General features: G+C 42.4%; 1 protein-coding gene and 2 long non-coding RNA genes across 10 annotated transcripts; 1 reads left to right on the top strand and 2 right to left on the bottom strand.

Moving 5' to 3' along the window:
• Positions 1-3,345: 3,345 nt before the first annotated feature.
• Positions 3,346-5,865, bottom strand: LOC127297446 (uncharacterized). Of its 8 annotated transcripts, none has more exons than XR_007849155.2 (5): positions 4,836-5,865; positions 4,595-4,743; positions 4,456-4,502; positions 3,804-4,348; positions 3,346-3,734 (listed from the first exon to the last, which is right to left on the bottom strand). It is a non-coding gene; the product is annotated as an uncharacterized lncRNA (long non-coding RNA). The 8 variants fall into 8 exon arrangements; XR_007849159.2 differs by having other exon boundaries at positions 4,456-4,497; XR_007849154.2 differs by having other exon boundaries at positions 4,456-4,743.
• A 534-nt stretch (positions 5,866-6,399) lies between these two features.
• Positions 6,400-7,623, bottom strand: LOC127348180 (uncharacterized). Its single transcript, XM_051374267.1, has 3 exons — positions 7,523-7,623; positions 7,164-7,394; positions 6,400-7,072 (listed from the first exon to the last, which is right to left on the bottom strand). The coding sequence occupies exons 1-3, from the start codon at positions 7,621-7,623 to the stop codon at positions 6,400-6,402; spliced, it is 1,005 nt and encodes a 334-aa protein (XP_051230227.1).
• Positions 7,624-15,498: 7,875 nt separating this feature from the next.
• Positions 15,499-16,920, top strand: LOC127297445 (uncharacterized). The gene is made up of 2 exons (XR_007849152.2): positions 15,499-15,829; positions 16,366-16,920. It is a non-coding gene; the product is annotated as an uncharacterized lncRNA (long non-coding RNA).
• The last annotated feature ends 1,074 nt before the right edge of the window (positions 16,921-17,994 follow it).

The raw sequence follows: 17,994 nt of genomic DNA, 5'->3' as shown, positions 1-17,994 counted from the left end.
CCTCCATGACAAAGGCATCAGCCTCCTGCGAAGTGAGCCGGAGGTTTCCCATCATCTCCGCAACGCCATCGCCTGACGTTGCATCAACAGGTGGCGAGCTCGATGACGCCTCACGCTGCAGCAGATCGCCATTGGTGATCGCTAGGTTCCGATCCGAAACCATAGGATCGGGTTGTGCCCCCCCCCCCCACCATGATCGCCTTGCTGTTCATGATGGCGCACGCCTTAGGGAGACCGCGCGAGCAGGGACGACGAAGACCGAGACAGTGGGGGAGGAGGAGGGGCGATGGCGGAGAGATTCACCGTCGCCAAACGGAGTTAGAGTTCAGGGGAGGCCGCAGTCGCCGGAGCGATAGGGAAACCCTAGAAAACAACAAACGTTGTGCCGTCAATACCGAGGGAAGAGTTGTGGAAAGGCCGAGACTCTCTTCCTCGCGGATAACCAAGTGGCCACGATATTAGCAAGGGACCTGTGCAAACAATAAGCTTGCTAGGGGAATAACTGTTATTTGTTTCAGGTATACCCGTGCTCGTTCATCTGGGATTTTTCTTCATGGGCTGCTCACAGCAACTGTGTGCCTTCACTATAGGTTATCTGTTTGTGGTAAAATCCTTTGTCAGTGCTTGCGTATATCCCCTACCCAAACCAATTGAGGAGGACGGGACATGTGTATGATCTACGGAAGTACTACAATTTATCTTCATCTCCAACATAGTTAAATTTAGTCACCCATGTGTCTATTGTTTTTGGAGGTAAATCAGAAGTTGCTAGACTGGGAGCTGCCATTTGGTAGTGCATTGCAACAGGTAATATATCCTGCGCGCATGCAACTAGATCTAAGAATTTGTTAGATCTGATGAGTTAGGTTCCAGTCCGCTTTGTGTGGTAAACAGTCATCTATATATTTATTTTGGGATTGCACATAGTATTCGTTTGTGTGGTAAAAGGCTGGATGAATGGAGTTGGCTAATTAAATAAAGGATAGGTAAAAGTGGAATGTAATTGCCCCTGAATCCTGCATAATGTAGTTAATTGTATAATCCTTTGTTTCTGTTCAGGGGAATAATACTTATGGTTAGGTCTGTCATCATACAATGAACGACGATGTTACCATTTTGCTGTCAGATCTTCAACATTGTCTTCTACAGGAATGGTTGGAAGCTACCGTATGGAAATCTATGGTCAATATAGTAAAAATTATTAACAAAATGTTTGAAAGGATGGTTTCAGTTGGAGATGTAAGTCTATGCACCATCTTACACATATTTATTTCCTGGCAATCTGACCAATGAAATAACTAAATGTACTAATTGATGTTTTCTGACACTCTAAAAGTACACCCGCTAGATTATAGAGCTACGAGTACGAGAAAGATATTGTGGAAAATGTCCCACGTCACACTGCATAATAAACAAATCCCCAAATTTGTAGAGACTACATCTAAGGTAGATATCTAAGTTGAAACTTGGCGAGCATCTAATAAGCTCATGTTCTCTTCTCTCTTCTTTTTATTTTATCTCATTCCTTCATTTAAGCATAAGTTCAGTTTCATATCCCCAAGATAACTGCAAGTAACACATTTTGATATATAGTTCCTTGGATCAAATGTAATAATTCTCCAAAGGAGTTGGAAAGGAAGTATTTTAGACAACCAAAGACTGCCAACAAAAGTACAAATTTCAACATTTTGTTCATCTACGAACTTTTTGGTTGGGTGACGTTGAAGTGAAATTTGCTACTACTGATGGTGTGGGCACTCCTTATGTTTCAGAATGATGTTTCTGCTCCATTGAGGAAGCACAAATAACTTAATTTATATTGGGAGAATACTGGAAGCCATGATAGACTAAAGTGAAATCACTCATGCAAAAGAAATTCATTACGTAGTCGACCAGAGTGGCACATTTTCTCGAGCGAAAGCATAAAACAATAGTACTTAGCGACATAGCTTAAATAAATAAATAAAAGTTAGATTCGGCATAAATGTTATTTTATTTACTAACGGAACCTAATGTTTTCATACGAGTAAAGAACGGAGAGAACTAAAAAACCTGTAATTGCCCATTTCTATTTATAGAATTATACCATACAAGGATGTACTATTTTCCAGGAAGTAAAATCCCATCAAGATGTAGAGACTCGATTGTAGTACCATAGAATTCACTGGTCAGGATAGATGGATTGTATTTGTTTAGACTTGTTTTTTTTTCTTCGGGGAGCCTAGTATCATGTATATATATTTATTTGCATTATATATCTAGTGCAGAGGTTACGCTTTCTTAGGGTAATAGCAAGAAATTTTCTTTAATGGTCAAAAGCAAAATACTTGAAGCCAGTTAGGAAAGGCGCATAGGCATGAAGAGAAGAAACTCATATATTACTGTGATGTACACAAGACAGGTTAACGCATGGATGGAATTTACATTTAAAACATGCAAAACAAAACGCGTATATACATTTTTCCAAAAAAAAAAACGTATATATACATACCTTAGCAACAGATCATGTATAGAGCATTTTGCTGGTGCCTTTCATTTGATACATTCCGTGGAATGAGAGCAAGACTAGCACTAAAAAGAGCGTCAATGCATTTTCTTTTCTTTTTCCAACTTTCTAGACACTTTTTATGGATCAGAGGGATTACTATATGATCATACATGCTAACACAAACCAACACAAAATACGAGTGCATGCAGTAGAATGACACTGTTTTTCATCAAAATAGATATGCTTGATCTTGTCAACATAATTGACTCGGGGCTCATTTGATTCATAGGATAGGAGAATTATAGGAATAGAAAAAATATAGAACTAGGATGGCATGCCTAGTATAATTTTATAGGAAGATGCGTTTTGTTTGATTGTGCCAAAGGATATTTTTCCGTTAGGTATGACTTCAATTTTTTTCCTATAGGATTTGCACTAAAAATTATTATAGAATTATTTTCTATAGGATATGTTCCTATGAATCAAACAACTAGTGTAGAAAAAAATCCCATAAGATCCAAATCCTATACAATTCCTATACAAATTCTTTGAATCAAAGGAGCCCTTGTTGTTGCCATAGTTACAAAATCTCAGGTCATGCTCATGTATAATAACTAGATGGTACCCCGCGCGTTGCTGCGGTATTTATAGGAATATTATTGTGCATATATCATGATGATTAACGAAACACATCTATTATATATCATCTTCCCAGTTTGGTCAACCTAAGCCAACAATGGTCTAGCCGCAAGAGTTCAGTAAACTCTTCTGGAAACAACATGTGAAGAGTGACAATGTACAACTCCATGGATCATGCTCCCTTGTTGAGATGCGGCAGACTTTTTTAGTGATGTACATTATAAGAATTTATAGAGCAGTTTGAAAACTTTAATATAAAACAGGGCATTACATGATTTCAAAGTCAATGATTTTTTTATTACATGATATGAGTACTCGATGAGTGAATTCATAACTATTCAGTGCCTTTGTAGATCTTCTCACCGGAAAGGATAGCTATTTTTTTTTTCATGTTTGGTGTATTCAATTGTGAAAAATGGATGATCAGATCCAGTTATGATTGTGATGTCCGGATGTGAAGTTCAGTATTTGCTCCTCTCATGGAAAGTTCAATGCAGTGCTCGTTTACTCTCCCTGAGTTTCTGTATTGCCTCTATACACATCTGGCTAGCTTCGATGGATTTGATGATGAGTTGGAAGTACATATATTGTTGGCATCCTTGGCATGCTGTATAGAAAGCAATGCACATGAAGGTAGCAGTTATGAAATAAAAATGCATGCTTGATTTAGTGGTACCTGTTTTGCTTGTTGTGGCTCCATGTTTCACAGACAGGAGAAGGCTGTAGCAAGTTATATTTGTATTTTTTTCTGAATGAAAGAAATGGGGCTGTTGTTGTTAAATAAGGGATGGTGGTATTAAGGGGTTATAACAGCACCTTCCTGCAATTGGAGAGAAAGAGAGGACCTGACATTTTAATCTGTTGGTCACAAAGTGTTGAGGAAATAAGTAATAATAAATAGTCTTTAGACCCTTCGCAGTATTTGCTAGAACTATATATAGTTCAAAAGTTGAAAACCTAAAGTAAAGTGAATTACCAAATAATCCCCTAATACTTGAGTATTGGTACCTTTAGAGAGAGTGTGATGGCTGGCGTTGTTTGTGTGAGATGCAGATAAGCGACTCACTGTGATTAATAAACTACAACAATTACAAATTTATAAGATAAGTATGTGTTTGTTCTGTAGAAATATGCAACAATGCGTGGTTGACTTGGGCAATTGTCTCCTTGCATGGTTGCTCCGCTCTTTGCTTTTCTGGTTTTGTAGAAGTGGTGACTTTCCTATCAATGTTGTAAGACCAGTAAGCCACAGGGAAAATGAAAAAAAACCAGAAACTACTATGATACATATACACCATATATGTAAAGTAAGTTGAAAGTCCACTTACACCTTACATTCTGAGATCATCATGGGTGGTACATCTGTAGTTCTGTACTATGTAGGCCATAAAGAAACGAATGTGTTTAATAGAAATCAAGCAAAGTGAAGAGACGTCACATGTAGATTGAAAAAGAAATATGGAATACCATGATGAGAGAAACAGTCATGTATAATGGATCGATGGACATATGACCCTACTTTTAGTAGTCTTGCTTCGGAAATCAGAATGATTGTTATGAACTAAATTGTAAAACAGATAGAGAACTCCTTAGACCCCAATACAACTGCAAATCATCTGAGAAACAACAATAATATTGCAGAATTAGTATCAGCTAGTGCTGTTTCAGTGTAAACTAAAGGTGAAGAGGAAGAGATGAGTGTATGTACCTATGGAAACAGCAACTGTTGTCTAACGTTCATAAGCTGTAGACGTGAGGATAGCTTCTTCGTATTTGCTTGAGCCACCAATACACAAAATCCAATTAAATCGGAGTGGGCTTGAATCAGCAGCAGGCATTATCCAATGAAAATACAACCAAGTCACGGGGAGGCAAAACGTCGAGAAGGTTTGGAGCCAGTGCGCAGCCTAACATATTGATAAAAAAAGAAAGGGAGAATCAAAATCTGGAGTGGAGGCTGGTGCCAGCGACGGCATCACGAGCAGGGATGGTTGTCGACGGCTACACCAATCTTAAACCAGGGAGAACGAATCTACAACAGCAACAGAATAATTCACAAATTTATGCATCAGCTAATCACAATTACGGAGTATATATGATACCACACGTGATTTGGGCTCAACAATGTATCAGATAGAATGAGGTAGGTACGCGAGGTTCCAAAATCTCCAGACCACAACATGCTGAAATCAAAAAGAGAAGGTTCAGAAAATCTAAGAAAAAAGAGGGTGGAAGGACATACCTTGGCCATGGACTCAAAAAAGATAGGACCGTCCAGATCCACCTTCTCCAGCACGCAGTCCAGCCTTACCTACACAGGACCAAATACAACGGTGCAAATCCGATTCAAGGCCAGAGAAACTCACCTTTGGACGGAGGTTCCCTGCCAGGCTGCTATATCCGCCGATTTTGCATATTCCTTTGTGACCTTGCAGCGCAAAGGGAAGGCAGAGAGATGCCCTTTAATTTCGCGATGAGGAGAGAGTGTTTGGGATTTGGGATGGGAGAAGGGCGCTTCGTGGGGAGAATATGAGGCGACCGATTGCTCACCTTCCTCGCAGTTTATGCGGACTGAAGAGGAAAAGGCCGAAGTGGCGAGGGAAAGAACTGGTCGTGGCGTTGCTATTGCGAGAAGGTCCGTGCGCTGCTAACTGACGCCCTTCGCGTCGGTCTGGCGAGCAAGGCCATCGGTGGCTTCAGGCGTGTCGGTCTGGGCAGAAGATTGGTGCCGTACGGCAGGAAACCAAGTGGGAAGGTGAAAACTTTTAATCAGGTGACGTGGCTCGCTGTGAGACCAGCAAAATGGGGCCATCTATTAAGAAAGAGAAGATACCTTTGTTCAAAAATGAGTGTTCTTTTTGTCTACATAGATAGGGATGTATCTATATTCTAGAGACATTTTAATTATAGATACATCTGTAAAACATCTTAGTTTAGACATTGGATGGAGATAGTAAATTAATTGTTGATGATGCCTTGGCCATTCATGTAACCGTAACACATAGATCTAACCAAATTATTGGTGCTTTCCATGTTATCGGAGATATTGAGATTGAGGAAAACATTATTTGCAAAAAGCTAAGACTGAGGAAATCATCTTAACCACGGAACAGATGAACAGACAAAATACAAGCAGCAGGTCCGTGAGTAAAAAAAAAGATAGATGGGTAAGCAAAGAAAGAGTAAATTCGATTGCACACAAACCATTAGAGCAACGGAATTAACTTATATACAATGCAATTGCAATTTAATTCTTTAACCAACTACTGCTACTAGACATGAACCAGGCTTGGAACATAGGGTATCACATCGAATGCATCGACGGCGGAAGGAGTGTTCTCAAAAATCGTGCCTGCGACGTAGCTGTTGTCGCGGTTTCCATGTCTCGGGTCGTGCATCTTACCCATATCCATCACGAAGTATGCCCCGGTTCGAAAATTGTAGCGCAACAAACTGGCAGTTCCGAGCTGGCACACTATCTCCTCATCAAATATGGCTTTCGGAGAAACATGTAGGCTGAAAATAGGGATGACAAAGCGCCGATGCCAATGCGGCGTGCTATCATCCAAACAGCAACACATCCATATCTCGATTGACATTATGGTATGCCCAGAATGCGCAAGGCATAACTGTCCGCGTAGCTCGGCTAAGCGGGGCACCGCAGAGCCCTTTATTAGCGAGCTGAACCAAGGTGGCGCCGGGACAAGACTGAACGACTCATCCTGCAGGTTTAGGCGGACGAAACCCGGCATGTGTGTTTTATCGCCGAGAAGCATCTTCTCGACGGTCCAGTACAGGGATCCTTTGCAGAAGGTGGCCGTTCGCGCAGGCTTGATAGGGTATGGTGGGGGCTTCTTTACATCCCGCCATTGCTGGTCTGTTCCGACAGTAAAGATCTCCATCCCGAGGGTGTATTGGTATCCCTTAGCGAGCTTGTATACGGATCTGTAAAAGAATCGGGCAACCTTATATGCCTTGGATCTAGGGTCTTGGCCGAGGCCGAACGCCTGATGACTTGGCAAGTAGATGAGTCCACCGAACGGCGGCACTTTGGTGCCGCGGCTCCACGGAAGCCATGCTGAGGATGCGCCGCGTGGCCGGGTTGAGCATCCGCAGCGTGGCCTCGGATGGCAGCAGCACCAAGCCATCGCAGTGCGCCAAGTCATGCGCCGCTTCCATCTCCCGGAGCATGTGGTCGTCGGCCATGCGGTGCAGGAGCGTCACGGCGTCCTTGCCCCGAGGCTCCCACCGGTAAAACCCCGTGGTGCTTCTTGCCCAATACCAATTGGTCATGCAGTGTCTGACTTGCGGCGCGAGGAGCAGGGACGGTTTCTGGAGGTGGAGGTGCTCGCGGTGGAAGGATTCGTCGCCGCCGACGGTGTCGCGCAGACGCACCTGAACCGGAGCAGCGACCCGACGGGGAGGCGCGACAGGATCTGCGACGCTAGAAGCTCCAGCGGCACGTACGGCGTCTCCGTCTGCATCTTGGCCGCCATCTGCGTGCGTGCGTGCGCCGTCAGTATAATTAAGGATATCAAGCCGCCCGCGACTGCATGCGCGATGGTGTATATGTTGAGAAGTTTTCGTTTGGGATTAGTGACCTGATCTGACCAGACCCAATGCGATCACGCACAAGTCGGAGTTTTCGTTTGGGAACACCGCGCGCGGCTCCAAACTGGACCGCGCTCTTCAATTGCAACTTCCGGCCCAATAAATATAGACATGCATGCGTGCTCACAGCCCAGTGCCTTTCAAGGTTACTGATGCCCGTCAGGGCTTTTCCCTTTTCTCGGAAAGCACCGTGCCTATTATTGCATTAATACTCCGTACTTGGTTTTACAAATCTATACCTAATAATAAAGAAGCTAAGGTTTCTGTCAAAATTTTCGTCCAACTTTTATTTAGATCGTTTTACCCTCCCACTAAAACTTGGATGCATAGGAAAATCCATCACAAGAAGTACAGGCTACAGCAGGGAGCTGCAATCTTTCAACAGACAGCGTTAACATCCGGATTCAGATGTTGGCAGCAATAGTCAGCCATCGTCGTTCCAAACGGCACAAACTGCAGCCTGGAAATCTTAAGTTTATGCATAAACGAATTCAGAAACTCTTCTTAGTCTGAGGAGTTCAGACTCGTCTTATAGAACATAGCAAAAAAAAGGATTGATTTTGTACCATTTTACTAGGTGGATTCACACTCATAAAATATATCTTTGCAAGCGAACACATTTTCATGATTTTGCAGCAAAACGAATAGTTCAGCTAACTACCACCCAGCAGCTTCCTAAATCATTACTGCACCTGCATCTGCCACTATTAGTTTTTGAAAAATTACAAAATAAAACAAAAAAAATTAAGGGAAGAATAAGAAATTTTATGGCGGGTGTAATAAAACTGAAGAGATGAGATTTTTCGATAAAGGATGCTTTATTACTTTTGGGAAGCAATTACATCCAGCCTCTGTATAACCAGGATGCACACAGCCGTTTATGTGTCTGGAATCAAAGTAAACAAAACTAGGCGAAATACATATCGAAGCGATGAATCATATAACGCCTAAGATGAGGGAGGCGCAACAATCCGCAGATTATGCTGCCACCCATGTAGGGAAAAAGTATCCCTCGCTGTAGCCTCCAACCGTGTACAGACCTCCGTAAATAGGTCGCGGTTCTCCACCCGCTGAAGAGGTAACCACGAACGGAGAATACTTGTACATCTGTAGATGACCTGCAACAAAGAACAATTTTTATCATTAAAAATCTTGTCATTTCTACTTAGCCAAAGCGCCCAGATAACTGCAAGCGCCCCCACCCTAAGAAGCAACTTAAACCTTGAGCCGACACCATAAAGCCAATTGCCAAAGACATTGGCTACACTAGTCGGGGGATACAGGGTAGACGCTACTTGGATGACTGACCAGATAGAACGCGCAAAATGGCACTGGAAAAAAAGGTGTTTAATAGTTTCATCATGATGACAAAAAACACACCTTGAACTTCCGTGCCAATTCCGCTTCACAAGATTATCTTTAGTAAGAATAACTCCTCGACGAAGGTACCATCCAAAAATTTTGATTTTTAATGGTATCTTCATCTTCCAGATTTTTTTATTATTATCAACTGGTGTATCAAAGTGGAGGATCGCATTGTATAAAGATGATACTGAGAACTTGCCATCTACATGAAGATTCCATGTAAATTCGTCCGGTTCGGGTGATAAATGAATATCTCCCAGTCGGTGAATTAGATCATTCCATGCTAATAACCTTTGTCCAAGTAAAATCCGTCTGAACGTCACATTCGGGGGTGAGGTAGCCATTACCGCAGCAATGGTATCACCTTTGCGACGAACAATACTATACAGAGCGGGATACTGTTCACTTAAGGAAGCATTGTCTAGCCAAACATCTTTCCAGAAATCGTATCTTCCCAGAAACATCTTCCCAGATATTGAAGAGATGAGATGAATTTCACAGAAGAAACAAATGATAAAAAAATGACAACAAAGCTATTTCAGTTGTCGGTGCTGCACTAGCGTGGTTGTCTTAATAGGTATCTTGACTTTAGCCAATGGTAGGACATGACAACAAAGCTATTTCAGTTGTACCTACATCTAAATCTGGAATTCTTCGTTTAGAAAAATATAATTTTTAATTGTTGAATTTTATGTGGTATACTCCCTCTGTTGCACCAAAAGTTTCTTAGATTTATTAAAAATTGAATTTCCGTGTATGGGAGTCGTGTTTTGGAACATGGGAGAATATAACTTACACATATTTCAATTTAAAAAAAATAAAAAAAGCGCACATACTTCACATGCTATACGCTCACAAAGTCGTTTCATAAAAAATCGACGACGTGTGTAAAAAGATAAAATTCAGTACTAAATAATGGTTTTCACAAGATAAATTTCCTCTTTTTTACATAGACCATAAAAAATATTGGTTTTTCGTGAAACTTGACGAACGAGGCACAAATATTATGGAGATATACATGTCCAATTGTTTTCCAAAAAACTTCGACACTTTGAAATATGATTTTTGGTAGAGGGAGCATACACGAACATGAGCCGAATTGAGTAGTGTCTAGATACATCCAACTTTTGATAAATCTAAGACACTTCTAATGGGATGAAAGAATTACAAATTTTCAACAACCGTAGCAACGCACGGGCATTTTTCCTATACCTAATAATAAATGAGCTAAGGTTTCTGTCAAAATTTTCGTCCAACTTTTATTTAGACCGTTTTACCCTCCCACCAAAATACATAATACAACAAAGTGCCATGGTACCGGTTCATTTGTCTGCCCTCTAGCCGAGCAGAGAACTGCTCCGCCCATGCCGCGCGCATCGCGCCGCTGGCCCGCCGCCAGGGCTCCTCCTGCGCGCCTCCTATCTCCCGCCAGCCCCTCGCCGACTGCTGTTGGCGAAGACCCCGACGCCAGCGACCCTCCGGCCAGGCTCCCGACGCCAACGACCCTTCTGCGCTCCTCCCGCCGCCGGCTAGGCCCTCGCCGATGCGACTGTTCGGCGCCTCAGGGGATATGCGCGGAGGAGCTCTGACTCCGAGGCGGATAGGCCGGCACCAGGGCTGGGTGGAGAACCGGCCGGGCACGGAGGCACTGTTGGGGATCTGCGAGGAGCGGCTGATAAGTCATTGATTTTCTTCGGAAGTCACAGTTCTCCGTTTTGCTGATGGTGCTTTGATGCCTGTTAACCGTATATAGGACTCTGTATTAAGATCTTATTGAGAGGATTATACATGTCCTCACCGTCGACAAGATGGACAGACCTTCAGAACCAGGTGGAAGGTGAGAAAGAGTATCAGAGTTTCTCCTAGAAAAGAGGACTGTTCAGTTCTCTGCTGAAATTTTGCTAAGATGTATGGCTTCAAGTTTGCAGTTCATAAATCAAAGATGATGCACAGGTTGTGGCGTGAGAACTTTTCTGACCCAGCCAAAAAGAAACGGCCTTGCTCCTCTGGATTAGCTGCGTGTAATAGCTGTTTTATTCAATTCTTCTATTAGCCAATCAAGAAAATCATCAGAATCCAAATGAATGGTCAGAAGGATAAGGTGTGGCCTCATGTGTATTTCCATTCCACCTCGTGGCAGGTCGGGGGGCATTTTACTTGGCGTCCGTATAGATACCATGACTGTCTTAGCTAGTTCTGATGGAGATTATCACATTAAACTCGACATTCAGAACAAAGCTGATGGTTTTGTATGGTCCTTGGTCGCTGTGTATGGTGCTGCCCAAGATGCCTTTAAGGCCGACTTTTTACGTGAGTTGGTAAATCTCGCAAAACATAATCCTCATCCTATTCTGATCGGAGGGGATTTTAATTTGTTGAGATTTCCCCACGAGAAAAGTAAAGGCCTTTTTGATGGACATTGGCCTTTCTTATTTAATGCTGTCATTGATAGCTTAGATTTAAGAGAGGTGTTTATGTCCGGTAGACAATTTACTTGGGCCAACAGCTTGCCTGAACCCACATACGAAAAACTAGATCGCGTGTTGATGGATACCGAATGGGAAGTTAAATACCCTATGGTGTCGGTCCGTGCACTAGAACGTATCGAAAAATTGTCTGACCATGCTCCTATCTTTCTAACTACTGGGAATCCCCGATCGGTTTGTAAACGACCGTTCAAGTTTGAACTTGGTTGGTTACATCGAGAGGGTTTCCATGAGATGGTTAAGAGGGTTTGAGAAAGACCCGTCGGGGGTAGCACTCCAATTTTGAGATGGAACAATAAAATGCGGGCTTTACGCAAACATCTCTCTGGTTGGGCTGCCCATACGGCTGGTATTCTTAAAAAGGAGAAGGCTCGCTTATCAAATGTGATTGATGAGTTAGAAGCTTTTGCTGAGGTAAGACCGCTATCCCCGCATGAGATTGAATTAAAGAATCAATCTAATGCGCAGATAGCGGCTCTTCTCCGCGAAGAGGAGCTTAAATGGTATCAACGATCCAAAGCTCAATTCATATTGGAAGGAGACTCAAATACGCGATATTTCCATGGCGTGGCCAATGGGAGACATCGAAAAAAACGTATTTATTCTCTGGTACAAGATGAAGGGTTGATTGAAGGCCATGAGCAACTTAAATCCTACATTACAAACTATTATAAGAGTCTGTTTGGTCCTCCGGAGGAAAGCTCTTTTTCCCTGAACGAGAACTTTACAGATGACATACCCCAAGTATCTATGGAAGAAAATGGCGTACTGACCGCACCTTATTCTGAGGAAGAGGTTCAGAAGGCTATTTTCCAAATGGAATGCAACAAAGCACCGGGTCCAGATGGTTTCCCAGCAGAGTTTTATCAAACATTCTGGGATACTATTAAATTAGACCTTCTGGATTTGTTCAGTGCTCTGCACTTAGGACAACTAGAATTATTTCGTCTAAATTTTGGTGAAGTAATTTTGTTACCGAAAGTTAATGAGGCAGAAAGGATTCAACAATATAGACCTATTTGCCTTTTAAACGTAAGTTTCAAAATTTTCACGAAAGTGGCCACCATTAGACTTAATACGGTTGCAGAACATGTCGTCCAGCCCTCACAGACCGCTTTCATGCAAGGAAGGAATATCCTTGATGGAGTGGCGGTTTTGCATGAGACGGTACACGAGATGCATACTAAGAAACTTCATGGGGTTATTTTAAAATTAGATTTTGAAAAGGCGTATGACAAAGTCAAGTGGTCTTTCCTTCAGCAGACACTTAGGATGAAAGGTTTTTCTCCTGAATGGCGTGCTCTAATAAATGATTTTGTGTATGGAGGTAGTGTGGCAATCCGGGTTAATGATGACGCCGGACACTACTTCCAAACACGAAAAGGGTTACGCCAAGGGGATCCGCTATCTCCAATGTTATTTAACATTGTAGCGGATATGCTGGCTATACTCATTGAGCGGGCCAAGTCTGATGGCCAGATTGAAGGTGTGATCTCACATTTGGTTGATGGGGGTTTATCTATCCTTCAATATGCCGACGATACAATTCTTCTTATGGATCATGATCTCGAAAAAGCTCGCAATCTCAAATTAATTTTGGCGGCTTTCGAGCAGTTGTCGGGGTTAAAAATCAATTTCCATAAAAGCGAACTGTTCTGTTTCGGTGATGCCCAAAATGATACGGCTCTATATACAGAGTTGTTTGGTTGTGGGCAAGGTCAATTTCCTATTCGCTACTTGGGTATTCCGATTCATTATCAGAGACTCACAATTGCTGAATGGAAAATTGTGGAAGAAAGATTACAAAAACGCCTTAGTAGCTGGAAGGGGAAATTGTTGTCCCTGGATGGAAGATTGGTACTCATTAATTCGGTACTCACTAATATGGTACTGTATATGTTATCATTCTTTCTTTTGCCGAAAGGAATTCTGCACAAACTCGATTATTATCGATCCAGATTCTTTTGGCAAGGGGACAGCAAGAAAAAGAAATATCGACTGGTTAAATGGAGTATAGTTTGTAGTCCCAAAGATCAAGGCGGGCTTGGAGTTCATGACCTGGAGGTCAAGAATTCAGCTCTGCTTGGTAAATGGCTGTTTAAGCTTCTTACCGAAGATGGGATTTGGCAAAATATTCTCAAGAGAAAGTATATCGGCTCGAAGACACTATCCCAAGCGGTTTGGAAACCTGGGGATTCACACTTCTGGGCTGGTCTTATGGCGATAAAAAATGTCTTTTTTCGCCATGGTACTTTCTCGATTAAGAATGGAGCACAGATACGGTTCTGGGAAGACAATTGGTTAGACAATGCACCCTTATGTGAACAGTATCCTGCCTTGTATAGTATTGTTCGTCGCAAGGGTGATACCATTGCTACGGTAATGGCTACCTCACCTCCGAATGTGACGTTCAGACGAGTCTTACTTGGGCAAAGGCTAGTGGCATGGAATTCTTTAATTCACCGGTTAGAAGATATACAACTATCGACTGGACCGGGCGAATTCAGATGGAATCTACATGTAGATGGCACTTTCTCAGTAAAATCGTTATACAATGCGATCCTTCATTCTGACATACCAGTTGATAATAATAATAAAATTTGGAGGATGAAAATACCATTAAAAATTAAAAATTTTGGATGGTATCTTCGTCGAGGGGTCATCCTCACCAAAGATAATCTTGTTAAGCGAAATTGGCATGGGAGTACACGGTGTGTTTTCTGTCATCATGATGAAACTATTAAACACCTATTCTTCCAATGCCAATTTGCGAGATCTATATGGTCGATCATCCAAGTAGCGTCTAGCCTGTATTCTCCGACTAGTGTAGCCAATATCTTTGGTAATTGGCTTCATGGTATTGGTTCAAGGTTTAAGTTGCTCCTTAGGGTGGGGGCGCTATCAGTTATATGGGCGCTTTGGCTATGTAGAAATGACAAGATTTTTAATGATAAAAATTGTTCAATTTTGCAGGTCATCTACAGATGTACAGGTATTCTCCGTTCGTGGTTACCTCTTCAGCGAGTGGAGAACCGAGAGCTGTTTACGGAGGTCTGTACACGGTTGGAGGCTACGGCGAGGGATACTTTTTCCCTGCATGGGTGGCAGCATAGTTTACGGATTAGAGCACCACCCATATCCTAGGCGTTATATGATTCATCGCTCCGATATGTATTTCGCCTTTTATTTTATCTGTTGACTCGAGACATATAAGCGGTTGTGTGCATCCTGGTTATGCAGAGGCTAGATGTAATTGCTTTTTCAAAGTAATAAAGCATCCTTTATCAAAAAAAAAATGTGTATTTCCATTCACTCCATTTGTGTTAGCGATTTGGCAACCTTTCGGTTCACAGATGAGACAATAAGTAAGAATATGAAGAAGTTTTTTTTTGTAATAAACGTTCATTGAGATGGTGCTTGGTTTTGTAGTTTGGGTTGGTCATCAACCCATTCTACATGCTTGCTCTTTCCTCTACATTTTTTAAGAACACGAACATGGGGTTATGATGTTGTGAGACATCATTATGTCAGAATTCAGAAGCGATAAACTTTTCTTCAGATTTTGAAGGCTGCTGACGTCAAAATTAATTAAAGTGGAAGTAGTGTTTAATACATGATTATCGATTTTGCTCGCTCCTCTGCAGTTCCGCCGCAGCGCGCGGGCATTTGTGCTAGTTACCACTTAAACTTTTGCCGGCCATGCGACCGGGTAACCGCAGCCAGCGGTAAGGACCAATAATTGATCGACCAACATTGATTTGGAGATCCCATAATCTAATAACTGCCTGGGCACTATCTGGTCTTACAAAGTGCTCACAACTGGCCAGCGTCGGATCGCGATCGTGCGGTTTGAATGAAGCGGTGCTAGCGTGCAAAAGAAGACAAGCTAGCCATCGCTCCGTCTTTGACCAGGAATCGCCCCATTCCCCTCTTCTCTCTCCCCTGCATCGCTCTCCTCCTCCATCCCCAGCGAAAAATTTGTCTCCTCGGCGGCCAGAGATCCAGCAGGGTGGTGCATCTAGCCACGGGGATGGTTGTCCTAGTTTATTGGAGAAGTGGCGGAGGAGCGCCGACGGCGCCGACGCGCGGATCGGAGCGAGCAATGGTGAGAGGGCTCGACGAGAGGGGCATCGGCGGCACAGACTCGCGGATCTAAGCACCCGTGTTGAGAGTGGACGGCGGAGGAGGATTGGCGGCAGGGTGCTGCATCCGAGCCCTGCCAAACTTGGGTCTATTTTTGGTGAGTTCTGCAGCAACCATACCCTTTTCTGCCCTAGTTGTTTTCCGGCGTTTTACCACCGCGGCGACGACGGTTTTCTCGTTGTGGTTCGGATTCATCATCACAAGTTCAGAACACGGTGGTGATGTTAGGGACTCTACAGGGTTGTACATCCTTCTCTGTTGCTTCATTTTTACATCTGATAGGTGACATCTTACAGTCCGCGCTGGTGGTTTTGTACATCCTTATACAATTCGCTCCCATCTCTAGATTAGACAGTATCAATTTGTTACATAGATGTGCTTACGGCTGGGAATAGTTTGGAATCCAGAATAAATCCAGCCCAGACCGTACAAGTATACTTCCACTAACCAAACCAAACCAAAATTTGATTGCTACAATCTAAACCGGTTCAAGCTGTTCACATTTTCGAACCAAACCCATCAAATCCATTGCCTTTTTTTTGGTTTTAAACCACAGATTTAAACCGTGGACAACTCATGTGCATGATCCCTCACAACAGTTTCCACTAGCTAGCTATAGCCTGTAATTTTCAGGTTGCCAGAATGAGACCACGCACGTATCCAATCAATGGATCAGGGAAGAAAACAATGACGCGGACAGCCTTGAGATGGTCTGCAGCTGCGTGTAGCAGGTCTTCCATGGCCTGCATGCCAGCGGCGACGCTGAGCAGGTCTTGAAGGCGCGCCGCCGGCTGCCGGGAGAGGCAGAGAAGAATGATCCCAATATGGCGGCCTGGCAGCGTGAGGGAAGGGAAGGTGGCGTACGGCTGGCCGGCAGTCCCTAACCTTAGCTCGTAGATGCTGGTCGCGTGGCCGAAGCTGTCTGACTGTAATTTTTCGACAGGTTCAGTATGTTTTATCTGTTTGTATTGCCTCAGCGGGATGTATTATCATTGTTAAAATGTGCAAGAGGTTGTTCATATGGATGTTGTTTTATACTTGTATCGGATGTATTTTTCCTAGTTCACATGGTCAAATTATACATCAGAATGATCGAATATTCCTTTACAGCCAAAGGATGTACTTATCTTTGTCAGGATGTAGTTATTGTACATTTTTTACATCATGGATAAAGCTCACATTATTATAGTCTCTCTGTTCCCGGTTTGTACATCTCTATATCTAATTGCATGTTGTGTAGATGTAAATATTTGTCATAGGGATGTACTTTCTGTATATAATCCGTAAGTGCAGATGTGCTTTTTTACATCCATAATTTGCAAGTGTACATATTATTTACTGAGCGCAGATGTGTAGATGTACTTTTTGTACATAACTAGTTCGTGTCCATGTACCTTTTGAAGGTAATTAGATAATTAGTACGTGAAGATGTACATTTTTGCAGGATTTTATTATATCCAAGCACTGGATTTGAAGTCTTTTGCTATATGGATTTGAACAATTTTTGGACCTTAGATGTATTTTTATTAGATTGCAGATGTAATTTTAAAATCATGGATGTATTTTTCAGTCTGTTAGAGATGCAATTTTTTGACCTTAGATGTATTTTTATTATGTTGCTGATGTAATTTTATTAAGTTAGAGATGCAGCTTTCTGACTTCGAATGTAGTAGGTGTAGGTTACATATGTAACTTTCATAGCATGGTTTTATCACAGATTGTAACTCTCAAATTTACATTCGGATGTAACTTTTAGTACTTTTCTCAATTTATAGGATGTAATTTTTTGCTGTTCTTACTTTCTCTCGGTACATGGGAAAGACGGTTTTTCTTCAAATTTTGTTCTTCTAATTCACCAGGAACTTTTTTTTAGTGGTTTTGCGCTTGCGTTGTGTTCGTGAAGTCTAAATCTGATCGAGTCATTTTTTGGATGATTTTTGTATCTTTCGTAAAAAACTGGATTACTTCTTACATGGAAGATGGAAGAGACAGTCATTCACATGTGTGTTTTTTTGAAGCCTGGACATTCTCACGTGGCGATGAAGTTCAGATCACTCGCGAAGGGACGGTGCATGGCCGAGTGAGGACCTGGACTTTCCCTTTTCAGTGGGCAAAGTCTAGGAACATGATTATTTACTATTTTTGGGTGGGGCACTGCGGAAGACAATCCTGTGCCCGCGCACTATGTAGCATATCCCTTTGGAGATATAGGTTTTGCTCACACCAACATGAATGCACATACACATGCTCTATTCTTGTAAG

Source organism: Lolium perenne, chromosome 4 (assembly GCF_019359855.2).
Source record: "Lolium perenne isolate Kyuss_39 chromosome 4, Kyuss_2.0, whole genome shotgun sequence".
In the NCBI taxonomy this organism is placed as follows: domain Eukaryota; kingdom Viridiplantae; phylum Streptophyta; class Magnoliopsida; order Poales; family Poaceae; genus Lolium; species Lolium perenne.
Note: the sequence above shows the minus strand (reverse complement) of the source record. Positions and strands in the feature narration are given on the sequence as shown.

Bases quoted from the DNA above. Each gene is read 5' to 3' on its own strand.
- LOC127348180 (XM_051374267.1), bottom strand. From the start codon at position 7,623: ATGGCGGCCAAGATGCAGACGGAGACGCCGTACGTGCCGCTGGAGCTT. The intron at 7,395-7,522 runs GTGCGTCTGCGC...TTGGGCAAGAAG, and splicing joins GGGTCGCTGCTCCGGTTCAG to CACCACGGGGTTTTACCGGT. The intron at 7,073-7,163 runs GTGGACTCATCT...ATTCTTTTACAG, and splicing joins CACCAAAGTGCCGCCGTTCG to ATCCGTATACAAGCTCGCTA.